Consider the following 20,995-nt stretch of genomic DNA (forward strand, 5'->3'; position numbering starts at 1 on the left):
TTCTTGAAAATAAAAAGCTATTGTACCCAAAGATTGTAGCCATTGGACTCCTAGTACACCATCAATACCACCCATTGGAATCGAAAGCATTGGAATATTCAATACATATTCTCCCATGGATAGCTTGATATTATGGCACTTTCCATAACAATTTATGGTTCTTCTATTTGTAACCATCACTTGACACTCTGGTGCTGGATATAGGAAGCAATTCAATTCCTTGGCTATCTTACAATGAATAAAATTATGGGTACTACCCGAATCAATCAACACTATTATTTTTTTCTTCTTGATATGTACTTCTATCTTGAGAGTTTGAGGAGTGGTAATTCCTGCCAATGCATTACAAGATATGGTCGGATTCATTTATTCTTTTTCTAGGGTTGGTTCATGGTGTACATCCTCTTCTTTTGACATTTCTTGTTCCTTTTCTTCCTCCTCTTCACAATATATGTAAAATAATTTCTTCTCAGCACACTTATGAACTTTAGTGTATTTTCTATCACAACTATAACAAATCCCTTTTGCTCCTTTTTATTCCAATTGTTGGGGTGTCAACCTTGTAGGTTGCGGAAGGCTAGGGACAAAAACACTTCCATCTTTATAGTTGTGAGTGGTAGGCTTCCTTGTTGTCATAATTTTGCTTTCAATTTTTCTTGACAACCTGAATGCCTTATCCAATGAATCAAGTTCCCAAAGGCAAACCTCATGTTGGATGTTATCCTTTAAAGTCCCTATGAACACAACAACCCTATGCTCCTATGGAATATCATTTACCCTTATATTCAATTTTTGGAATTCCTCAATGTGCTCCACCATTGAACACTTTTGTTTGAGATTTATCAATTGGCTAAAGAAGGTGTTGCTCTTTGTATCCTCATAATGTGCTATCATTTCCTCTGTAAAAATTGACCAAGTGACAATTTGTTTATGAGAGTAAAGCCAGCAATACAAAACAAACTGATTGGGTTCCAAATATAAAGTTGCAATGTGTACATTTTTTGTGTTTTTCACATTATGGAGATTGAAATATTGCTCCATCTGTAGTATCCATGTTACGGGATCCTTGCCATCAAACTTCATCATATTGATCTTTGGGACGTGGCAAGTCTTCAATCCAATGCTAGAGTCTATGAAATCATGATTAACATTTTTGTTCTCATCATGAGTTTCCTCTACTACCTTTTCACCATTAGGAAGTCTTTCTTGTAGCAAATTTGTTAATCCTTCCGTGTATTTATTCAAATATTCAATGTTTCTTTTCAGTTTTTATTCTATACCATTGATTCCATACTTCAAACCATCCATCTTAGCTTCAATTACTTTTTGTGAGAGCAAAATATTGTTGCACTTGGTCTCGTAATTTTGATAAATCATGTTGTATTTCTTCCTCTTCTTCCTCTGTCCTAGTAGATATTTTAGGTTGTTTACTAGGTATTTCCATTTTCTTTATTAGGGTCATAAATTAATGATAATTATGCTTCAAAATTCCCTTTGAATCACTTCAAACTACTTTCTTAAACAAAACTTAAAAAAAAAAAAAAAAAAAAAAAACTACACACGTTTTATTTTTTGATTTATAGGAGCTCAATATTGAATCTAATGTTTCTCTATAATTTTGGATCTCTAAGGTCTGAAATTTCATTTTGTGGTAGCCCTCTGAGTCCTATTTCCAACCGTACAAGTCTGATCGAGATTGGATTCTCCAAGAAAGAGTTATGTCCAATACCCCACGATGACTTGATTATAGACTAGTTCAATAGAGCGAACTTGTACGAAGTGCCATGTGTCACTATTTTGACCTTCAGCTTTGAACACGATCCCCAAGAAACTAAAGTTCATCCTCTTTCTGTCATTTTTATGAAATTTGAATCTGATGCTCAGAGATAAAGTTATAACTATTTTCCCAAGGTGACCTGTTTGAGATCGAATTCTGGAGCCTGCAAAAACCCTAACTTCCTCGGATCATATCTTCGAAAATGCAACGAGAAAATATCTCAAATTCGTACAAAAGGTTCATCAAGATTTATTCTCAAATGGGTCTTGATTTTAGCTTCTAAAGCTTTGTCAAAAAAATGTTAAAGCGAAAATTCCACGATGACCTATTTACAACAGAGAAACCCTAAAATCCAAAGCTCTTATACGAAATGTTACGCAACCACCTCACAAAATAAAATAAGAGATAGATCAACGACTTATAAATTAGCCTCTTTGAGGGGGAAACCTTCTTTACATTACAGAAATGAACAATTCTTGGATGATACAAATGACAAAACCTCCTTTCTATATATATGAGTCTATGGGGTCACAATATAATCAGAGCCGACATAACAATAATAATGTAAGGGCACAACAATAACAATAGTGGGATCCTATTGGGCACAATAATAACAATATGGGGACAATAGGGGCACAACAATAACAATAAGGGGCTACAATGACAATAATAATGGGAGAATACACTAGTATTATAGGGACCTAACAAATATAGGGTTAGCTTAGAAAGATGTTGCAATTTTTGTTTGTTAACATTGGGATGGTGATAAGGTATGATGGGATTTAGCTTGTCAACCTATCTATATTTGGAAGGTCTAGGGTTCTTATATTGTGAAGTAGTCTCACTACCAAGTTCATCGATGTCTAGGGTAGTATTCTTGTGTGTGTATATTGACTCTTGAGGGTTCAATGCTTTGATAGGTCTTGTTATGACACTTGGTGATATTTTCTTAGCACACAAGAAATGTCAAAAGGGTGTTCAATGTATGTGATATAGATCTACACCCCACTTATTTTAGGTGTCAATCTCTCTCATTTTTAGAAATATATGATCAACTTAGAAAAATATTGCAGGTTTGGTTTGCACCCAAGTGGGTGGTATGGTGTCTTGACTCTTCAGGGTTAAATGCTTTGATAGGTCTTGTTACAACACTTGGTGATGTTTGCTTAGCACACAAGAAGAGTGAGAAGGGTGTTTGGTCTATGTGAGATATATCGACAGCCTGAGTATTTTTGGTGTCAATCTCTCTCATTTTTAGAGATAGATGTTTAGCTTAGAAAGTTGTTGTAGGTTTGGTTTGTTGACATTGGAATGGTGGCAGGGTAATATGTGGTTTAACTTGTTGAATTATCTAGACATAGAAGGTCTAGGGTTCTTTTGTTATGAAGTAGACTCACTACCAAGTATATTGATGCCTAGCGTAGTATGCCTGTGGACAAGTGGGTGGTATGGTATCTTGACTCTTAAGGTTTTAATGCTTTGGTAGGTCTTTTTTGAGTCAAATTATAGAATTATAATTTTTCAACATAAATCATCAACCCAAGGCAGGTAGGCTTGTGAGATGCTGCGCAAAATATATGCAGGCTTAATACCTTAAGTGCTTACTAATCTAACCAGTCAACTTTACACAGAACTAATGCCTCTTTTCTGCATCAACATTTAGCATAAAAATTCTCTAGAGTGGATTGAAACATCCCTCTGCAACTCTAATATTGTTGATGTTGATTAGAAAAGATAAGAAATCAAACTTACAACAATTAAAGAAATCACTTAACAATGTAAACCAAATCTTGATTAAATGAAATCAAAACATTAACATGAAACTTAATCATTCAATCATTTGCTACTGATATATTAGAAAGAGTACATTAGCTGTGTAAACAAATTATTACTGCATAATAGAATTTAAAATACACACACACTACACTAAGGGAGTTGTGAGCAAAGGGGGCCCTCCCTCACTCACAACCCCTTCAAAATTAGAAGAGCTTTCTCAATAAGAAAGAAAGAACATATATTATTATATCAATATGAAAATGTTACAGTCGAGTACAATTTGATATATAATATTAGCAAAACCAACCCAACAACCCCTTACAATATAAAATAGAGTCGAATTTATACAAGTGCAAAAGCCCATATGTGGCTCGAAATAAGGAAAACTACTAATTTGAGCCATTGGCTAACATTATTGGTACAAAGTGTCAAAATTAGCTATACTGAGTCTAATCCATGATTGAAAGCATGGATTAGATGAAATTCATTACATAGCTAGAGTTTTCCTTCATACAGCCAACGAGAAGAGGTCTACAAATTTGGGTAGTTTTGTTGGTGGATTCGAAACAACCAATAGGATAACATCCATGTAGGATGAATTCCGCATAAAACACTTGTTCTTGTTTGATCTGGAAATAAGTGGAACATAGCTAACCACTAATTTTGCTGTAGGAAATATGGGCAGTTGCAGGAAATCTGCATCTACAAGAAATTCGGAGTGTCTGCAGGAAATATGATCGCACGAGCTGACTGCAGGAAATTACAGGACTGTTTCGAACCAAAACAAATCTGCATAAGAACTTTAGATTAGTTGGCATGATAATTCAATAAGGATACAACTAGCTTAAGGAATGCTTAAGATTAAGGTAAAAGACACTTTTTTATGTTAATTTTCATACCTCAAACATGTAGCACCATTTTGGCCAAAACCTAGATGTTATAACCGAAATAAGCATAATAGGGGTCAAGGATAGTTCAAAATGGGAGAGGTAAAGTCTAGAAAAGGTGTCAAAATTGGGCAAAACCGAGCCTCAACATCTCCCCCATACCTAGCTTCTTGCATGTCCCTTATGCAAGAAAAAATGTTGCATCTTCCAAAAAAAAGAAGGAAACCATTCCCTGTCCTCGACTGTAGCTACTACAGCGAACTGATCTGCTACCTCTGCCAACTGGTCCAATTATTTACCACTAGATTCTACAGGAATTTGACCCTTGTATAATTCATTTTTCTTCTTCAGATGATCAATATGAGCCTGCTTCTTCTTCATGATTCAGACTGCCTTATGAACCCATTCCTCATGTTCTTTCTGCATGCGCAGGCTGTTTTCCTTCAAGGTCTCATTCTCCTTTCTCAAAGCTCATTCTGAAATAGTGAGCTCAGTGATAATCTCCTCCAATTCCTGCAGAGACTGCTTTTTCTGGGAAGTTACTTGCCCTTTATGATGTTCTTGGATAGATTGGGGTAAACCAAGGCCCTCCTTTTCTTGCTATTCTTCTGCTGTGTCATTTCTTCTTCCATGCAAGCGGGGAATCCTGGAAGGACATTACTTCTTCACCAATGAATTCAACTGACTCTACATTTTCCTTTCCTTTGGGTGGGCCGTGATGTTTTTCCTTCTTTTTGTCAAGTGTCTCAGGCAGCACCTCTGCTTCTGTAGTATCCTTTATAGCCAGCTGAACAACCTGGCCTTGTAAATCTCTTAGCAGGGGTGGAGGTGCCCTTCTTTGACTTAGGGATTTTACCTGTAATCTCCCCAGTCACCACCACTTCTTTGTATTTTTCTTCCTCTTTTATCTGTAGCCCACGGGTTTGTGGCTTCTTCTCCTTTGGTTTTTCTGCTGGCTTCTTTTCTGTGGATTCTAAAGAGTCAGAGTCTTCATCTTTTTCCTCCTTCTTCGGCTGTGTCCCACGAGTCTGTGGCTTCTTCTTTGATTTTCCTGCTGGTTTTTCCTCTATAGACTTTGAAGGGTTAGATTCTTTATCCTTCTCTTCCTCATTTGTTTGTAGCCCATGGGTCTGCAACTTTTTCTTGGGTTTTTCTACTGGCGTTTCCTCCGTGGACTCTGAAGAATCAGAGTCTTCATTCTCTGCAAAATAATTCTCTGCTAGAAACTTCGGCCACGTCTTCTTTTTGTCCTTCAAAACCTCTACCAGGATAATTTTTAGCAGCCCATGGTGATATAGGTTTTCCTCCAAATTGGCTCCCCTTTCCTTAGTGGTCATCGACATCTTCATCACATAAATTCTCAAATAATACAACAAATTAAACGACTTGTCATGAAAATGTGCAAGGAGCTGAATGTGAAATAAGAATTCGAGCCCAAAGTGACCTTCACATGTTATATACTTCTGCAGGAAAAATAATAGGTGTTGATACTTACTTTTAAAGAAGTCCTGTGAAATCCCCTTGCTCTAGTCAGGGTCTAAATGCTCCTTCCGGAGGAAGGACGTGCACATACCCTTGTTGAAACGCTGATTTTTAAACCAATTCTCCCCTTACTGTCGAATTTCACATGCCCGAGCCACGAAACCCTCGGTTAACCTGAACTGGAAATTCTCGACTTGAGCTTTGTCTCCATTCAAATTCAGGGTGAAAGACTTCATAACCTCTGAACTGTGGCCACTGAATTTTTGAAACAATGGTAACCACCCTGATTTCTCTAGTCTCGCCTTACTACGAGGGTCGGTTTCCAGTAGTTCAGGGCCTTACGGCCCAAAGTGAATAGGGGCATGTAGCTTTAACATGGTGAAAAACAGGAGAGATAAGATGCATGCAATTATTAGAAATGGTGTGCTAAGATTTTGCAAAGGATCACGCGACAAGGGAGGGCTAATATGGGAAATATCGAAAAGCACAGAGATTTCGAGAAACAGGTCATGATCATGATTATCATCATGATCCGACTTGCGGAAGGATATGGAGAGTACGTCCACCGGTCATGTCAAAATCATGATAATCGAGCGTGGAGCTATATTTATGTTGCAACGGTTTACGACCGCGTTTTGTGCAAGGGTAACCATAGCTTGAAATCATACAAATGTTTTAAAATTAAAGTGTCAATTACCTCTTACCTCAAGTGTCCTGTCACCGGCTGTACCTTACCGAGCTTACCTTCCAACGGTCTAGTCCTTGGATGACATGTACTTTTCCTTGAAATGATAACTCACTTAACAATTAAATCAGATGTATGATCTCATAATTCATGACCTCGACCAATAATAAAATTTATCAGTACTTTATCAAATAATTTAAACTAATGTTCTGTCTATGATTCTTATTTTTCATAAAACCAGGGTGTTGCTACAGGAAATGGAACCGTGACTATTGAGAATTCTACAGGAAATGGAACTGTGACTGCTGAACATTCTACAGGAAATGGAACTGGGACTGCTGAGCATCCTGCATAAAGTTATCCTACTGGAAAAAATGCTTCTCCCTCATTTGTGTATAGTTCATTGCACATGAGTAAAGGTGTTGATGTCGAATGCACAATGATCTCATTGGATTACTAGCCATTAAGGTCAATTGTTAACCAATGTGAGGCCCATCACCATTAATGAGAGTGAGGACTAAGGTACCCTAATGCATCCTATTGGGTGTGAATTGATGAGTTGTTGTCGAACCCCCTTGTAGGATCCAATAGTCAAGGAGCCATGGTGATTCCCCATTACTGCTGGTGAGATAGCCTGTAATTAGGGCATACAAGCTTTAATGCATCATAAGACTCTGATCTTATACCCAGATATTTTTCTGATGTCAATGAGCTAAGATTGTTGCAAGGAGGGCCTTAAGAAATCCCACATCAGTCCAACATGAGCAATACAAAATTAACTGAAAAAAATAAAAAATAAAAAATAATAATAATAATAATAATAATAATAAAATAAATAAATTTATTGAGAGGATCCTAGAGGATCTACTAACCTGTAGTTTTAACGAGCCCAGGGCAGTCCATGCTCACCAAATTTCAATTTTAGAGAGTTTGAAATACTTGGAAAAGAAGACTCCAAGGGGGCTCCTTTTCCGTAACTAGTCCATTGGGCCTAGAAAAAGGAATAAACTTGTACCCAATAGACATTCCTCTCATGGTTTACTGAGCATGAGGAGGAATAGAGTGAGCTCATTGTATCAACAAGAAATCAGGAAGAGATAGTGGAAGGAATGACTCCTTCTCTCACCATCTCCAGCTCTCTTTTCTTCACAATTTCTTCCACAAATTCCTCCTTAGATTGGGGTTTTTGATATAGCTTGAGTCTGTGCCCATTCACCAAGAAGGTAACATTCCCATCATTAATAGTTTTAACCTGAATAGATCCATTATAAAAAACTTTCTCACTTTCATAAGGGCCTAGCCAACGTGTGTTAAATTTCCCCTTAAAGTTCTTAAATTTTGAATCATACAATAATGCCCAGTACCCCTCTTTGAACTTCTTCTTTTTAATGTATTTTTCATGCCATTTAGCCCATTGTTGTTGAATCAGGTCAGTATGTTGAAAATCATCTTGCCTAATCTCATCCAACTCATTGAGCTGCAAGATTCTCTGTTGCTGAGCTTCATCAAGGTCTATACCCAAATCTGCTGCCATCTTGAAAGTTCTGATCTGAAATTCAATGGGCAATAAAACTTGCTTTCCATACACCAATTCATATGGAGAGAAGCCAATGGTATTTCTCCATGTGATCCTGTAAGCCCACAATGCTTCAGGAAGTCAGTCAGACCAATCCTTCTTATGTAATTGCACTGTCTTGGTAAGGATTGTCTCCAACACCTTATTTGTTGATTCCACCTACCCATTGGCCTGTGGATGATAAGGGCTAGACTTCCGATGAGTAATCTGATATTTCTATACAAATCCTTGCATAAGCTTTGACACAAAGTGAGTGCCTTGATTAGTAACTATCTCTTTAGGTACCCCAATTCTTACAAAAATATCAGAGAAAAGAAAATCTACCACTGCTTTCTCTGTTGCTCTAGGTAGTGCTCTTGCCTCCATCCACTTCATAACATAATCAATACAAACTAAGATATACTTATTACCTTTGGACATAGGGTTGATGGGACCTACAAAATCAATAACCCACCTCTCAAAAGGTTCTATGAGAACCTGTGGTTGCGAAGGCATCTCGTTTAATTGTACAGGCCGCCCCATTCTCTGGTAGCTATCACACTTCCAGACATAGTCTTTTGCATCTTTAAAAAGACTTGGCCAATTGTAACCTAAGTGAAGGATCTTATAAGCTGTCCAATTGTCTACAAAGTTTCCTCCACACAGTTCATCATGACAGGCTCTCAAGATGTCATAGATCTCATCTTCCCTGCCACACCTGTGAATAATCAAATCAAGTCCAATGAAAAAGAGATCTCCCCTAATCCAAGAGTAATCATCACTTTTCCTAATAATTCTCTTTTTTAGATTAGATGAAAAGTAAAGGGGCAACTTTCCTGTAGTAAATTGGCCATGTTTGCAAACCAAGGTGTTTTGATAGAAATAAAAAACAAAATTTCATCAGGAAAGCTATCATTAAAAGGAACATCCTCACCTGCATGGTTGAGTCTAGATAAGAAATTAGCTACTTGATTCTCTTTTCCTGGCCTATCCAATACTGTGATGTCAAATTCCTGCAGCAACAAAAGCCACCTAGTAATCCTACCATTAGTGACTGGTTTGTTCATGAGATATCGAGTGGCAGAGTGATCGATGTTCACAAAAACTTCATAGCCCGTGATGTAATGTCTAAACTTATTAATAACGTAAATTACAGCAAGGAATTATTTTTCAGTCATCGTGTAATTCAATTTTGCAAGATTTAAATTTTTACTAACATGATAAATATCATGGGTTATAGGATCCTCCTTTTGACCCAATACTGCTCCTATTGTTGAATCAGAGGCATTAGTGGAAATATGAAAGCGCAATTTTCAATCTGGGCCTCTCAAGATAGGTGCTGAAGAAATATTTTCCTTGAGTGTATCAAATGCAGCTTGACACTCATCATCCCAATGAAATTTGGATTCTTTAGTCAATAATTTAAACAATGGAGACGTTGCCTTTGTAAAATTTTCAACAAACCTTATGTAGTAGTCTGCATGTCCAAGGAAATTTCGAACTCCCTTTTGATTGGTTGGTGGAGATAGCTTTGCATTAACTTCAATCTTTGCCGGATCAACCTTAATTCCTTCAGGATAAACATGATGACCCAAAACAATACCTTCAGTCATAATCAAAAAACATTTTTCATTATTTAATGAAATATTAGTTTCTCTACATCTCTGCAAAAATTTCTCAAGATTATGTAAAGGCTCTTCAAAATTATCATCCATAACTATAAAATCATCCATATAGACCTCTACGCAATCATGCAAAAGGTCAGAGAAAATACTAAGAACCGCCCGCTGGAAGGTGGCTAGTGCATTGCATAGACCAAATGGAAATACCCTATATGCATAGGTACCCTAGGTACATGTGAATGTTGTCTTTTCCTGGTCCTTTGGAGCTATCTTAATATGATTGTAACCACTTAACCCATCTAGGAACGAAAAATACTTTGTCCCTGCTAAAGTGTCCAACACTTGATCTATAAAAGGCAAGGGAAAGTGATCTTTTAAGGTAGCCTTGTTTAGTTCCCTATAATCCACACACACTCGCCATTTACCATTATTCTTAGGGACAATAACTAGTGGAGATACCCACTAGCTACCTGAGATAGGATAGATGAACCCTACATTTAACAATGTTTACAATTCATCTTTCACAATTTCCCTTAAAGCGGGGTTCATCCTCCTTTGTGACTGTCTCACAGGCCTAACATTTTATTCTATATAAATATGATGAATGCATGTGTCTGGGTAAATGCCTCTCATATCAGTATAATCCCAAATAAATGTGTCTGAAAAATTTTGTAATGCTTGAATTAACTATTTTTCCTATTCAGGGGTTAAGGTAGCATTAATATTTAAAGGTTTTTTAGGAAAAATCTAAACTACCTTACTCCCCCATTTAGTCATGGAATATGCAGGAATGCAGATAATAGGGCTGAATGTAGTTCGGCTTTTATAGTGTGTTCATGAAAATCCTGCAAATTAGTAATGATATCTAAATTATGACTAGACTTCCCTTCTTCTTGCTGCGAAAAATCAGGATTAGAAATACAACAATTTATCAATATTTCTTCTGAATTTTCTTTAAGGCTCATAGCTTGGGCTATTGTCAAAACTGGTTGGGTACATTCTGAATCATGCTCTTCTTCTTCAACCCAATGTGTATTTTTTGATCTTAAGAGGGGTTGAGCAGGGGGATACAAATTAATGTGCTTTGTTTCAGCTCCATGAGTGATGGTCATGTTTCTAGACCGACACCCTATGTAGGCATCTGTCATGGCTAACCACGACCTCCCCAAGATCAAAGGATGCCCTCCTAAGTTGGTTTTGGGTTGAAGAACATAAAAGTCTGCAGGGTACTCCCAAGAATCTAATGAGATGACAATGTCCTCTAACACCCCCTCTGGCTTTACCTTAGACCTATCTGCTAGTTCTAACATAGTAGGAGTAGGTAATAAGTTAAAGGATCCTATACGAGATAAAGTCTCCATAGTCATCACATTAATGGTTGCACCTAAATAAATTAAAGTGTTCTTTATGGGATGCCCATTGATAAAGGTGGTAACCATAGGGATTCCGGGGTCTGCATATTTTTTAGTAACAAATCCGGTAGACATTAAACTTGCAAGATTTCCACCTACTTGAATTGTAGAGAGTTCTCTCTTTTGTCTTCCTAGCCTCTTGGTACATAGCTCCCTCATTGTTTTGGCATAAATTGGGATATCCTTAATTGCTTGCAGTAACAGGATCTTAATGCACACATTTCTTAGTTCAGACACAAGATCAAACTCGAGCTATTTTAGTTTCATTTCCAACCTCTCTGGAAAAGGAGGTTGGACCATATGGGATGAGGAAGGTTCTTGTGGCCTTGAAGTAGATTGTTATGTTGGTTCAGGTGTAGTTTCAACTTTAGGCATTTCTAGAGTATCTTCCTCCACAATCTCTTCAATTCTTCCAGGCCAAGTCACCACTTTTCCAAATCTAAGCTAGATTTCGTGCAGCAACACAGGAAATTCCTGTAACACAGGAACAAAAATTTCCTGCAGCGATTGTGGTGCAATATAGTAGGTAGGAAAAGTGGGATAAGTGACCAATCCAATGTTGTGAGCGGATTGGATGGTTTTATTGTTGGGGTTAGACACTAGCTGGGCAGGAAGTTGCGTAGGACAAGGTTGATTTGGTGGGGTAGGAAACTGAAGTTGTTGTTGTTGAGGTTGAATCATTTGTTGTTGTGTGGGCTGCGGTGGATAAAAGTTTTGAGAGGGAAAATTCTATGCAGTAGGGTAAGAGAAGTTCCCCTGCCAAGGCTGTTGTGGAGGCCAAGGCTGCCAGGGCATTGGAATATTCCACATCTGATTCTGAGTATAAGGAACTTGATAATGTGATTGAGACATACCTGTAGCACATGGTTGCCATGGTCTTTGAGGTGCCATTGCATAAAGTGCATTGACAACCCCCTGATCTGCTAGATATGTTGCTTTAATTTTAGGAAGTGAAGGACATTGATCAGTGGAATGCTCAACTTCACAAATTTGGCATACCTCTATACTATCTGCAAGACATTCCCTCAAGGCATGCTTCTTCCTGCATTTCGAGCAGAACACGGCTAGGGCTTTCTCCAGTTCCTCTTGTTTCTCTTGTTTCTTCTTAGCTTGCAAAACATCTAATTGTGAAGATAAAGTGCTAAGAATATCAGTTTTAAAATTTTCAAATAGATTACCCATTTCAGCTCTGGTTACTCCATCTCCAGCAACTAACTTAACAAACCTGGAAGAAGTATCTCTTGTTCCTCCTCCAACTTTAGAATTTCCTCTTGAATATCACTGACATAGCTCACATACCTCATCATAGCTTAACTTTGATATGTCACCTCCTCCCATTAAGTTCAAAATTTCCAGAGATTCTGGTCTGATTTCTTTGAGCAAAATTGTTCTTTTGGTGTCCTTGCTTAGTTGATTCATCTTGGATCTCTGCAGATTATACTGAAATATTTCCACCAAATCCTCAAGACTCTCCCCTCCTTCTGAGTCGTGCCAAAAAATTCTTCTTTGAGGTCCCTAGTCTTGCAATAATCTTGATATTTCTTCAAGAATACCTTTTTCATTTCATCCCAGGTTGTAATGGAGTTTGAAGCCAACCCATAAACCACCTGAGAGTTGCATCCTTCAGTGTTGTAGGAAACAACTTTAGTTTCTGAGCATTGGAAGAATAGTCATAGCTCCTGCATAACACGTTGAACTCAAACAAAAAGGAATCAAGATCTTCACTAGAGACTCCACGAAAGTTAGGCAAGGATGAGGGAGGAATGTTTTTCATTTGAGTTGCTCCACCAGTCTCCCTAATAGGGAATTCAAATGTGACCAATTCCTCTTCCTTCTCATCATATCCTCCATCTGTATTGCCAGTTCCTTCTTCATGAGCCATTCTGGACCAAAAATAAGTAGGACCTTTGTAAACTACAGATTTTGCAGAATCAATGGTTTGAAATTCTGGTTCTTGAATAGGATTAACGAGGAATTCCTTTTCAAGCTGACCACTGAGCAGAGATGTTGTCTTCCTTGTGAGGGGAGATTCGAAATGGGAAGCAACAAAATATTTTCCTGTAGAAGTTTCTACTGTGGAAGTAGGAATATGTTTTGGGCTCTTTTCAGGACCATAGACATCCCGTCTGGTCTCTTCTTCCCTTGCTTCCTTGTTTCTTGCAGACTTATTTTTCCTTGCCAATGTATTAGTAAGTGAAGTGGTGCTCACACCACCACAAAAGACATTTGTAAATATTGGACCCTACCATCTACTATGCAAACAAATTCAAAGAAAAATACTTACCAAACAATCAGGACATGACTTTGGCAAATTTCTGACCTCTACAGGTGTGTAGGCTTTGCCCTTCGTCTTACCACTTCGACTCCCCCAGTCTTGAAAATTTCAAACAATATACATAATACTAAAACAATTTAGTATTATCCCTTAGCATCTCCCCAACAACGATGCCAAAATGTTGAGTCAAATTATAGTCTTATAATTTATCAACATAAATCATCAACCGAGGGCAGGTAAGCTTGTGAGATGCTGCGAAAAATATATGCAGGCTTAATACCTTGAGTGCTTACTAATCTAACCAGTCAACCATACAGATAACTAATGCCTCTTTTCTGCATCAACATTTAGCAACAAAAGGCTATGGAGTGGATTGAAACATCCCTCTACAACTCTAGTATTGCTGATGTTGATTAGAAAAGATAAGAAATCAAACTTACAACAATTAAAGAAATCACTCAACAATGTAAACAAATTCTTGATTAAATGAAATCAACACATTAACATGAAACTTAATCATTCAATCATTTGTTGCTGATATATCAGAAAGAGTACATTAGCTATGTAAACAAATTATTACTGCATAATAGAATTTAAAGTACACACACACTACACTAAGGGAGTTGTGAGCAAAGGGGGCCCTCCCTCACTCACAACCCCTTCAAAATTAGAAGAGCTTGCTCAATAAGATAGACAAAACATATAATATTATATTAATATGAAAATTTTATAGTCGAGTACAATTTGATATATACTATCAGCGAAGCCAACCCAACAACCCCTTACAATATAAAATAGAGTCGAATTTATACAAGTGCAAAAGCCCATATGTGGCTCGAAATAAGGAAAACTACTAATCTGAGCCATTGGCTTACAGTACTAGTATAAAGTGTCAAAATTAGCTATACTGAGTCTAATCCATGACTGAAAGCATGGATTAGGCGAAATTCGTTACATAGCTAGAGTTTTCCTTCATACGACCAACGAGAAGAGGTCTGCAAATCTGGGCAGTTTTGTTGGCGGATTCGAAACAACCAATAGGACAAATTCCCCACAAAACCCATGTTCTCGTTTGATCTAGAAATAAGTGGAACATAGCTAATCACCAATTTTGCTGCAGGAAATCTAGGCGGTTGTAGGAAATCCGTGTCTGCAGGAATTTCAGAGCATCTGCAAGAACTGTGATTGCACAAGTTGACTGCGGGGAATTACAGAACTGTTTCTAACTAAAGCAAATCTGCATAAGAACTTTAGATTAGTTGGCATGATAATTCAATAAGGAGACAACTAGCTTAAGGAATGCTTAAGATTAAGGTAAAAGACACGTTTTTATGTTAATTTGCATACCTCAAGCACATAGCACCCTTTTGGCCAAAACCTAGATGTTATAACCGAAATAAGCATAATAGGGGTCAAGGATAGTTCAAAATGAGAAAGGTAAAGTCTAGAAAAGGTGCCAAAATTGGGCAAAACTGAGCCTCAACAATCTTTTTACAACACTTGGTGATGTTTGCTTAGCACACAATAAGATTCAGAAGGATGTTTGGTCTATGTGCTTTATATCGACACCCCAATTATTTAGGTGTCAATCTCTCTCATTTTCAAAAATATATGGTTAGCTTGGAAATATTTTGCAAGTTTGGTTTGTTGACATTGGGATTATAGTAGGGTATGACGAGGTTTAGCTTGTCTATCCATCTAGAGTTGGAAGGTCTAGGTTTTTTGTGTTGTGAGGTAATCTCACTAACAAGTATATTGATGACCATGATAGTATTCTTGTGGCCAAGTGGTTGGTATGGTATCTTGACTCTTGAGGGTTCAATGCTTTGGCAGGTCTTGTTATGACACTTGATGATGTTTTCTTAGCACACGAAAAAAGTCAGAAGGGTGTTTGGTCTTATATCGACAACCCTTATTTCAGGAGTCATTCTCTCTCATTTTTAGAATACATGGTTAGCTTAGAAAGCTATTGCTATTTTAGTTTTTCAACATTGGGATGGAAGTAGGGTATGATGGGAATTAACTTGTTGACTTATCTAGCATTGGAAGGTTTAGGTTTCGTCTGTTGTGAAGTGGTATCGCTACCTAGTACTCGAATGAGCAGGAAAGTCATATTTTTTAGAGGAGCTCTATGGGATTTTGCCTCTTGGTCCTAGAAGAAGCATCATTCTCTTGCTTAGGCATATGGTCTCATTGACATTGATTGTTTTTCAGTTATGGAATTCAAAGGTCATATCCTTATTCGAAGTTATTTAAAATGGATGCTTAACCCATTTATGAGGGTTTTGGGTTAGAGCTTTGGTCATCCACTTCTCTAATATGAGTCTTGACCATTGCAATTATTTCTTCATCAAGGACATTTGTTATCCCTAGGCCTCATCATTGCATGTTATGTGTTGAAGAATTTGAAGGATAGGTGGGAACATAGACTCCATACTGTTTGGTTCAACTTTCTTATAAGTTGAGAGATTTTGCTTGCTTGGTAGTTTATGAGGAGATTTTGCTTGGTTGGTAGTTGACCAAGATTGGACTTCTTGATGACCTATGTCCAATTTGCCTTTGCTCAAGGGCAATGTAGTGTATTTTTTGGGGAATGTTAGTTTATTAGATGGTGTTGGAGTACTATCTTGTGGATCAAAATTTCGTGTTGCTTCAGGGTAGGATTCACTAACATTTTGCTTTGTTTAGAGATTGCCACTCTTGTTTGTATTGTGGTCTAGAGATATGCCACTACTTGTAGTCTTCGACCTTATTCATTCTTTAGAAATTAGGTGTAAGTATATTATTGATCATGATGTCAACTTTCTATCCAACTTGTGTTTTCAGCGGAGAGGTGGGATACAACATCGACTTATAACTAAAGACAATTTGTTAATCCAAAATGCCTAATCTTTAAATCCAATAAAATATTTTGATTTTATTTCAATATTAATAACTTAAAAAAAAAATTAAAATATTTATAATATATACACCTCCCTCGCCCCTTTTATATATATATATATATATAAATAAATAATAATCAACATAACCATATATATTCTTATAAAATCGAAGTCATATATATATAATAATCAACATAACCATATATATTCTTATAAAATCGATGACTTCAATGGAGTGACCATCTATTAGCTCCAGATTTCAAACCTTGATAAAGTATTTGAAATAACAAAATTCCCAGATTTAACTAAAAATAAATAGCTTTCCAATAAGTAAATGAAATTTGGGAAAAAAGTTGGAAACTATTTAATAAGGAAAGTGTTTGTGTTTTTCAAAGAAACAAAGGAATTCCAGAAATACCAATTACAATTTAACATGCCCTTTCAAATAAATAAATTCCATGTAAGTTCTCTAAATTCCATATAATTAGTGTTGTTTGGGGAAATATAACATCCCCTTTAAATAAAACAAAAGGGTTCTCAGTAATATAACTGACTCTAGGGCAATTTGTGTTTTTCTGAGAAAAAGAAGAGTTCCAGAAATACCAATTACAATAACATCCCCTTCAAATAAAACAAAAGATTTCTCAGTAATATAACTGACTCTATGGCAATTTGTGTTTTTCTGAGAAAAAGAAGAGTTCCAGAAATACCAATTACAATAACATCACCTTTTATATAAAGGAATTCTAATACAAAAGACTTCTCAATATTACAACGGACTTCCGTTGCCGGGATTTGAACCCGGGTCGCCTGGGTGAAAACCAGGTATCCTAACCGGACTAGACGACAACGGAGATACTATTTTTTGATCATCCGTATTATTTTCTGTTATTACAGCGGAACTTTGATTCAAAGATTGCATGACATATAATACAAATGTAACAAACCTTTTAACATACGGCCGATGTTGTATATTTAAATTGTTAAGGAAAGCAATTGTCTATAACGTGACTTTTTGAAAGCTTTTCCGGCGGGTTTTCCCGGTCGAAATCCGGCAGGAATTTATTGGAATCGCAAGTTTGATAGCTAGTTTCTGCACAATGAAAGCGTCCGAGGGGTTTTCGAGGGTGCTGAATCCAAATATGCAGTTAAAAAACCATTTTAACTGCAACAAATCAAGATTTAACCTCAATTTCTTCCGCCGGATTCCGTCACCGGAATCTCCAAAAAGTCGCATTATAGACAACTCCTTAAGGAAATGTTCCCCTCGCAAAAAGTGTACGACACAAAATGTTTACAAAGTGTATACGAAAATGAGTATTGTGACTATAGCCTACGAGGTACCAGCGTGATCCTACCCTTGTGAGAGATTGTTGTGGGAATTGGTTACGCTAATGCACTAAGGAAATGTACCGGCTAAACACACCTTGTAACCTAAAATAGATTCTTAAGTATGTTGTGCATAATCTTTATTATTTTTTAAGTATGTTGTGTATAGTCTTTATTATTTTTTAATTATTTTAAGTTTGGTATAAATTTAATTAATGATTATTGTTTTATTAAATTAAATAAAAAATAAGTAATCAAATTTAGGTAAACATTAAAGAGAAGTTATTTAAAGATATTACATGAAAGTTAAACAATGGTTCTGTGGTAATGTAAGTTGGGAGGTGGGTAGAGGTGATAAGGTTTATATCAGTTTAGACGTCATTTAAGGGATGATTGGAGGATACAATTTTTCAGTCTCTATTATCCAATTCCTTAATGCGTGAGGCATATTTTCCTTGGCACATATTGGTAGCATTCGTAACACATTTTTATCTTCAACCATTTGACCTCATTCATTTGAATCGATCATCCGGCAGAGTTTGAAGCACGATGGGAACAATATTGCTTGAATCTTTGTAACGTTAGGATCTCTCTCTCTAATAAGCTTGATAAACTTGCATGGGCAGGAAGGGAATCGATGGAAACTTTTCAGTAAAAGAAGCATACTCCTACATTTCTTCACAAATCCAATCTAGTCTCTACGTTGTATGGTTGTCTTGAATGTGGAAGTGGGATGTGCCACTAAAACTAAAATGCTTTACATGGCTCATAATCCACAACTAGATACTCACTTGGGAAAAACTCTTAAAGAGGGGATTTTAGGGGTCGGGAAGGTGTCCTCTGTGTGGAGCAGTGCTTGAGGAGGTGGAGCACATTTTTTTGCATTGTCCCTTTGCGATTATAGTCTGGCAAGAGGTCTTTTATGCCCTTAAGATTAATCTTGAGGTGGACAGATCCTCCATTAATTCATGCTTGACCTATTGGAGTTCTAGGCATAAAGAATATAGGGTGATCCTACTATACATTTTTCTAAGGCATTTGGTGTTACATGAATCAATATATTTATGAGAATTTGCTCCCTGATGTGTGGTCTACCAGTTTGAGAATAATGGTTTTTTTTAAGGAGATTGGTCCATGGAGGCCTAAATTTCATATTTGTCGTGTAATTTACAGGGAAATTAAATATTCTTCTCTTGTAGGATTCTTCGATGGAGCAGCTTCCAGGGGAGAATGTGGTTGTGGTGTCTATATTGTGATTGATCCTTCCCACGCCTTCCAATTTTATTGGTCTGGGGGTTCTGGCACTAATTGCAGGGAAGAGGTGGTGGTGCTTTAGGGGGTGTTGATGTGTGTGTCTTGGCTTGCTATTGAGGAGATTCAAATTGTTGGAGACTCCAAATCAATTATCGACTAGGTGTTGGGTCAGAACTCTCTGGATGTGCCTTCCTTATGCCACTGGCAACAACAATTTTTGTCTTTGAAGAACTCCTTCAAATACATCTAGTTCTCCCATGTCTTTTGCGAACTGAAATCAAACGCTGACACCCTTTCCAAGCAAAGAGTTTTGATGCTACCAGGTATTTTTAGATACAGTTTCGCTGTCAATGGCTCGATCTGTGGTTCATAAGCTTTTTTTGTATAGTGTTGGAGGGGGTTGGATTTTCTTAGCCCAATTTTTATGAATCGGCTTTGGTTCCGTCACTTTTCCAATTTCCCTTAGCTAGTTCGAGACTCTTTTTTGGTATTTTTGTCCCAGAAGGCACGTATTGGTAGAATTCTTGTGTGGTATTATGTTTGGGTAGGATTTGTTGGTTGCAGGATTTTACATTTGGTTTTTTTTTGGATGTTCAAAGGGGAGGATTTTCTTCATTGACTTTGTATATGGTTCACATTTTTATGGTTTTCTTTTTTGGTATCTTGTTGCTCTTAGCTTCTGCGTATGGAACATCTTTGCATTTGTGGTATCAACATTGATCATGTAATGACTTTTTCCATTAATGAAATTTGTGGTTTTTTCTTGTGAAAAAAAAAATTATGTGTAAATTAATATGTTTAATATAAATAAATAAATAAGTGATTGCATAAGACATAAATTTAATTTATTGTGAAAAAGTCAATAAAAAAATTTCATTAATGTTTCATTAATAATGTTTCCACAACTTAAAAGCTACATGACATCTGCATAATGTTTTAAGTATAGGCATGGTACATTATATATTCACGTATTGAAAAAGGGAATACATGGCTCTATCTAAGTGTATAAATTAGGCCCAAAATTATTCAATCCTCAAATTTCGCTTTATCTCAAAAAAATGCCAAGCTCAACACTATCTAGTTGAAGTGTAGGGATTATTAAAAAGATTTGTGTTGAATCCTTGTGTATGATGAAAGTTTCACATAAAACTAAGTCTTTATTACTTCATATTTAAATGTGGTCTAAGCAAATTAAATTGTATCAAATTTATTAGCACTAATAAAAAATAAAGATTTGTAATTCACACTAATAATAATTTTGTCTATTTCAAACCTAAGGAACTTGATATTTTATATGAAAAAGGTCCCACGTGAAGCATCATTAAAATGATTGCAAAGACAAATTTGAATTATGCAAAAAAAAAATATGTGAACAACAATGAGAAAATATGTAATACCTATCATCCATTGTTCACAAAAAGTAAACATTCACATAAATTTAAAGAGGGGTGGGCATAAATACCTTTATTTCTATTAGAAACTAGAAGAAACATAATCACACATCCCTCTTATGTTGAAAATAGCAACAAGAAATGCTAAATATAGAAGTGCTAAAAATAGCATTTTGGGATACATTCCAATTTTAGTTAGTCCCTGAACTAAAATTGAGAATTAAAATTTGAATTTGATCTTAGCAGCTATTTGTAAAATAATTAATTAATTCATCTTTAGTTAATTAGTTGGAGAAAATCAAACATGAAGTCTATGTGAAGACATGCAACAATTTTCCCTTTGATTGAGGAAGTTATCCCTTAATTAAGGAGATCAGGATGAGTTGTAATTAGTTAGCTTAGTTAACTGAGTTAAGTCTAATTAGATTAGTTCCAATAGTTTGTGGATTGTGGAACTGATTATGAGTTCAGTTAGTTAATGCATGCATGCATGTAACTACTGCACTTCAGATAACTGAATATTCTCTCATAAATAACTCATGCATGTCAGTTCAGTCAGAGACCCAGTTGAGATCAGATGATGGGACAGTGTACTATCAGTTGCAGGAATATTCCATTGAGGATATCTCTTGCATGCAGAAGGAATTTATTCCTTGGATATTGCACAA

At 36.5% G+C, this 20,995-nt stretch overlaps 1 protein-coding gene and 1 non-coding gene across 2 annotated transcripts; both read right to left on the reverse strand.

The window, feature by feature from the left end:
* Positions 1–7,694: 7,694 nt before the first annotated feature.
* Positions 7,695–8,141, reverse strand: LOC149261652 (uncharacterized). Its single transcript, XM_089370210.1, has one exon. It carries the CDS (start codon positions 8,139–8,141, stop codon positions 7,695–7,697), a length of 447 nt encoding a protein of 148 aa, XP_089226336.1.
* An 8,992-nt stretch (positions 8,142–17,133) lies between these two features.
* Positions 17,134–17,207, reverse strand: TRNAE-UUC (transfer RNA glutamic acid (anticodon UUC)). Its single transcript has one exon. It is a non-coding gene; the product is annotated as a tRNA-Glu (tRNA).
* Between the last annotated feature and the right edge of the window lie 3,788 nt (positions 17,208–20,995).

Source organism: Pinus tabuliformis, chromosome 6 (assembly GCF_031772625.1).
Source record: "Pinus tabuliformis cultivar Carrire ecotype Pingquan chromosome 6, CPIR1, whole genome shotgun sequence".
Lineage (NCBI taxonomy): Eukaryota > Viridiplantae > Streptophyta > Pinopsida > Pinales > Pinaceae > Pinus > Pinus tabuliformis.

Coding starts and splice junctions, on each gene's coding strand:
- LOC149261652 (XM_089370210.1), bottom strand. CDS start 8,141: ATGGCAGCAGATTTGGGTATAGACCTTGATGAAGCTCAGCAACAGAGA.